This window comes from Coffea eugenioides, chromosome 1 (assembly GCF_003713205.1).
Source record: "Coffea eugenioides isolate CCC68of chromosome 1, Ceug_1.0, whole genome shotgun sequence".
NCBI classification, from domain to species: domain Eukaryota; kingdom Viridiplantae; phylum Streptophyta; class Magnoliopsida; order Gentianales; family Rubiaceae; genus Coffea; species Coffea eugenioides.
Window position 1 is genome coordinate 31,011,322 of NC_040035.1, and position 3,225 is coordinate 31,014,546.

The 3,225-nt window shown below is 38.7% G+C and overlaps 1 protein-coding gene across 1 annotated transcript; it reads left to right on the forward strand.

Annotated features, from left to right (window-relative positions):
• The first annotated feature begins 946 nt into the window (after positions 1–946).
• Positions 947–2,961, forward strand: LOC113776658 (phospholipase A1-Igamma3, chloroplastic-like). Its single transcript, XM_027321736.1, has one exon. It carries the CDS (start codon positions 1,230–1,232, stop codon positions 2,736–2,738), a length of 1,509 nt encoding a protein of 502 aa, XP_027177537.1. The 5' UTR covers positions 947–1,229; the 3' UTR covers positions 2,739–2,961.
• Positions 2,962–3,225: the final 264 nt, after the last annotated feature.

The following is a 3,225-nucleotide window of genomic DNA, read 5'->3' on the forward strand; positions in this document are numbered from 1 at the left end:
TTCTATGCCAAATCTCTGACAGGTTTAAGCACGCTATCAATAATGTTTGAGGTGAGATTGCTACATGGATGTCTGGGGGGGTGATCTCTCCATTTCAGTGGGTGTCTGGGGGGTCTTTACTTCTTAGCAGCGGGGCACCCCTGTGGGGTTTCTATCCCACATCGGTTCGGGGGGGTTTGGGGTTTGGGTTTATTAAGGTCTGCGGGAGCTTTCAAAAGTTGCCGGCTTTTGAAGGTTTCTCGCAGGTCAACTTTAGTAACGAAAAAGTCTGAGTTTCTCAGTCATCGGAAAAAGAGATTGCTACATGGATCTCTTTGTCTTCCTCTACGTCAAATCTTTAACAGGATTGAGCAGATCATCAATGTTCAAGGTAATTTTTTTGAGCTGTTTAAGATAATCTTTTTAAATTAATTTTATGTCATATGTATTTAATCAAAGGATGATCTATTAAGCAATTAAAAATTTTAAATCTTTGGCTATGCATACTTGTGTAATTCCTCGTACTTGTGAGGCTTCAAATCCACAGGTTAATTTTCTTCTTTTTTTCGAGACGATAACTATTGTATAATCTATTCTATCCTAAACTAGAGGGGAGGAAAGTCTAAAGAGACTTATGTTAGAGACTAGCAAATATACAGATTTTATTAGATCAAAGGGATGTTTTAGCATCACTCTTGAATTTTTTTCGTTGCAGGTGGGATTTGAACCCCCACCTATAACCCATCACAGATGTTTTAGCATCACTCTTGACTTAAGTCCCACTTGATGGCCTGAGCCAAGGTAAGTGGTTTCCAAATCCACCGGTTAATTAGGAGCATGGGTAGCTTTTACGTTTAGCTAAATCAAACCAAATCATAAGGGGCGTCTCAAACATCATTCATCAGTGGTCCATGTGCAGAAAATTCGTCAGATCGTGGGATTGATCATCCAATAAAATGCAGACCATCCTAATTACAATTTTAAGAAGCTTACTATAAACATCAATTTATGTAATTTCAATCACGTTCGAATCGGTGCGAGCAGTTGGATGTCCATTTTTGTCCCCCTCTACATAGCGATCAACTTTTTTCTACCACAAACTCCAATTTTTTCCATCAAAATTTAATGAACTCTCCTACTCCCTTGGCCCCCATCTCCACCCCAACCATACCTCTATCTCCTCCTCCCTCTCTTCCAAGCCCCAAACAGAACATAGCTCAGAAAGACTTGTATCAAGAATAGGAATTTCCATGGCTTTTATCCGATTCTCTTTCAACATCCCCATGAACAAGAGCCATGAACCTCAATGGCCATCCGCCACATGGAAAACTATAGAAACAAGCAACCTTTTCTTCTTAAAACAAAGTTTTTCCCGAAAAAAATCAATTAGAAAACTCATCAAATGTGCTTCAGTTTCAAGCTTGACATCAGAAGTCAAAGAAGCACAAGAATATGCACAAGACAGTAGAACCTTCAATCAAGTCTGGAGAGAAATTCAAGGGTGCTACCACTGGGAAGGCCTACTAGACCCCATGAATTCTCATCTTCGCCAAGAAATTATTCGGTGTGGTGAATTTGCACAAGCATGTTATGATTCATTCGACTTTGATCCTCACTCAAAGTATTGTGGCACGTGCAAGTACCAACCTGCAGATTTCTTTGATAAGCTAGACATGGCTGACAGAGGCTATCAAATGAGAAGATACTTGTATGCAACTTCAAACATAGATTTACCAAAATTTTTCCAGAAATCCAACATGAGCAGTATTTGGAGTCAACATGCAAACTGGATGGGCTATGTTGCAGTTACAGTGGATGAAGATGAGATCAAAAGGCTCGGGCGCCGTGATATTCTTATTTCATGGAGAGGCACAGTGACATACCTCGAATGGATTCATGATCTCAAGGACTTCTTACATCCAGCTCATTTCCGCGATGATCCATCAATAAAAATCGAGTCAGGGTTCTTCGATCTATACACCACCAAAGAGAATACGTGCAAGTATTGCTCGTTTTCAGCTCGTGAGCAAGTACTAGCTGAAGTGAACAGACTTATACAGAGATACGAAGGGGAAGAATTAAGCATCACAATAACAGGACATAGTCTTGGAGCAGCTCTGGCTTTGTTGAGCGCATATGATATTTCCGAGATGAAATTAAACATCACAAAAACAGGTACTAAGAAAATCCCAATTACAGTTTTCTCCTTTGCAGGTCCGAGAGTTGGAAATCTCAGGTTCAAAGAAAGATGTGATGAACTCGGCGTTAAGGTCTTGAGAATTGTCAATGTCCATGATAAAGTTCCAACAGTTCCTGGAATTATTACAAATGAGAAGTTTCAATACCAAAAGTATATTGAAGAAGTTATATCATTTCCTTGGAGTTATGCTCATGTTGGAGTGGAGTTGGCATTGGACCATACTCATTCACCATTTCTGAAGGCCAATAGTGATCTTGGATGTGCACATAATCTTGAGGCTCATTTACACTTGGTTGATGGATTTCATGGCAGAGGTAGGCCGTTTAGATTGGTCACAAAAAGGGATATTGCACTTGTGAACAAGGATTCTGATTTCTTGAAGAGAGATTATGGGGTGCCACCAAAATGGAGGCAAGATGAGAACAAAGGGATGGTGAGGAATAGTGATGGACGATGGGTGCTGCCAGAGAGACCAAGAGTGGAAGCCCATCCTGCTGACACTGCACACCACTTTGAACAAGTGCTCAAATATGCTAGGTCTGGATTTGAATTACTTTAATAGCAGATCATAATTGTGAATTAGCATTTTCATGAACTTAGTCTAATTTTAAGAAATAATTGTAAAGAAAAGGAAAAGGAAGAGAGAGAGAGAGAAGTTGGTTGTGACCGTATTATAATGGCGAAGTGTACGAACTTATCATGTAGTACGTGAGAATCAAATGAAAATGAGAAATAGGTGATATAAAAAGCAAAAATGCATTTTTCTGCAAGTTAAAAAATTAATAGGCGATTATTTGAAATAATTACTGTAGCATTTTTTATAATATGATGTATGTGAGATAAAAAGATAGTTGGAAATTGTGATTATGATGTAAGTAGAATAAAATTTGAAATTTTTTTTTTCAAATCTTCTTATGGAAACAAACTCTGGTAATCACCAAAACACAAGGGCAGACCGATTCCTCTTGTCTTGTGTTTTTTATTTACTCTAGTCCTTATGAGTTCTTCCTTAGGGTTCCTCATGGTAACTCTTCCGAAAGATTATT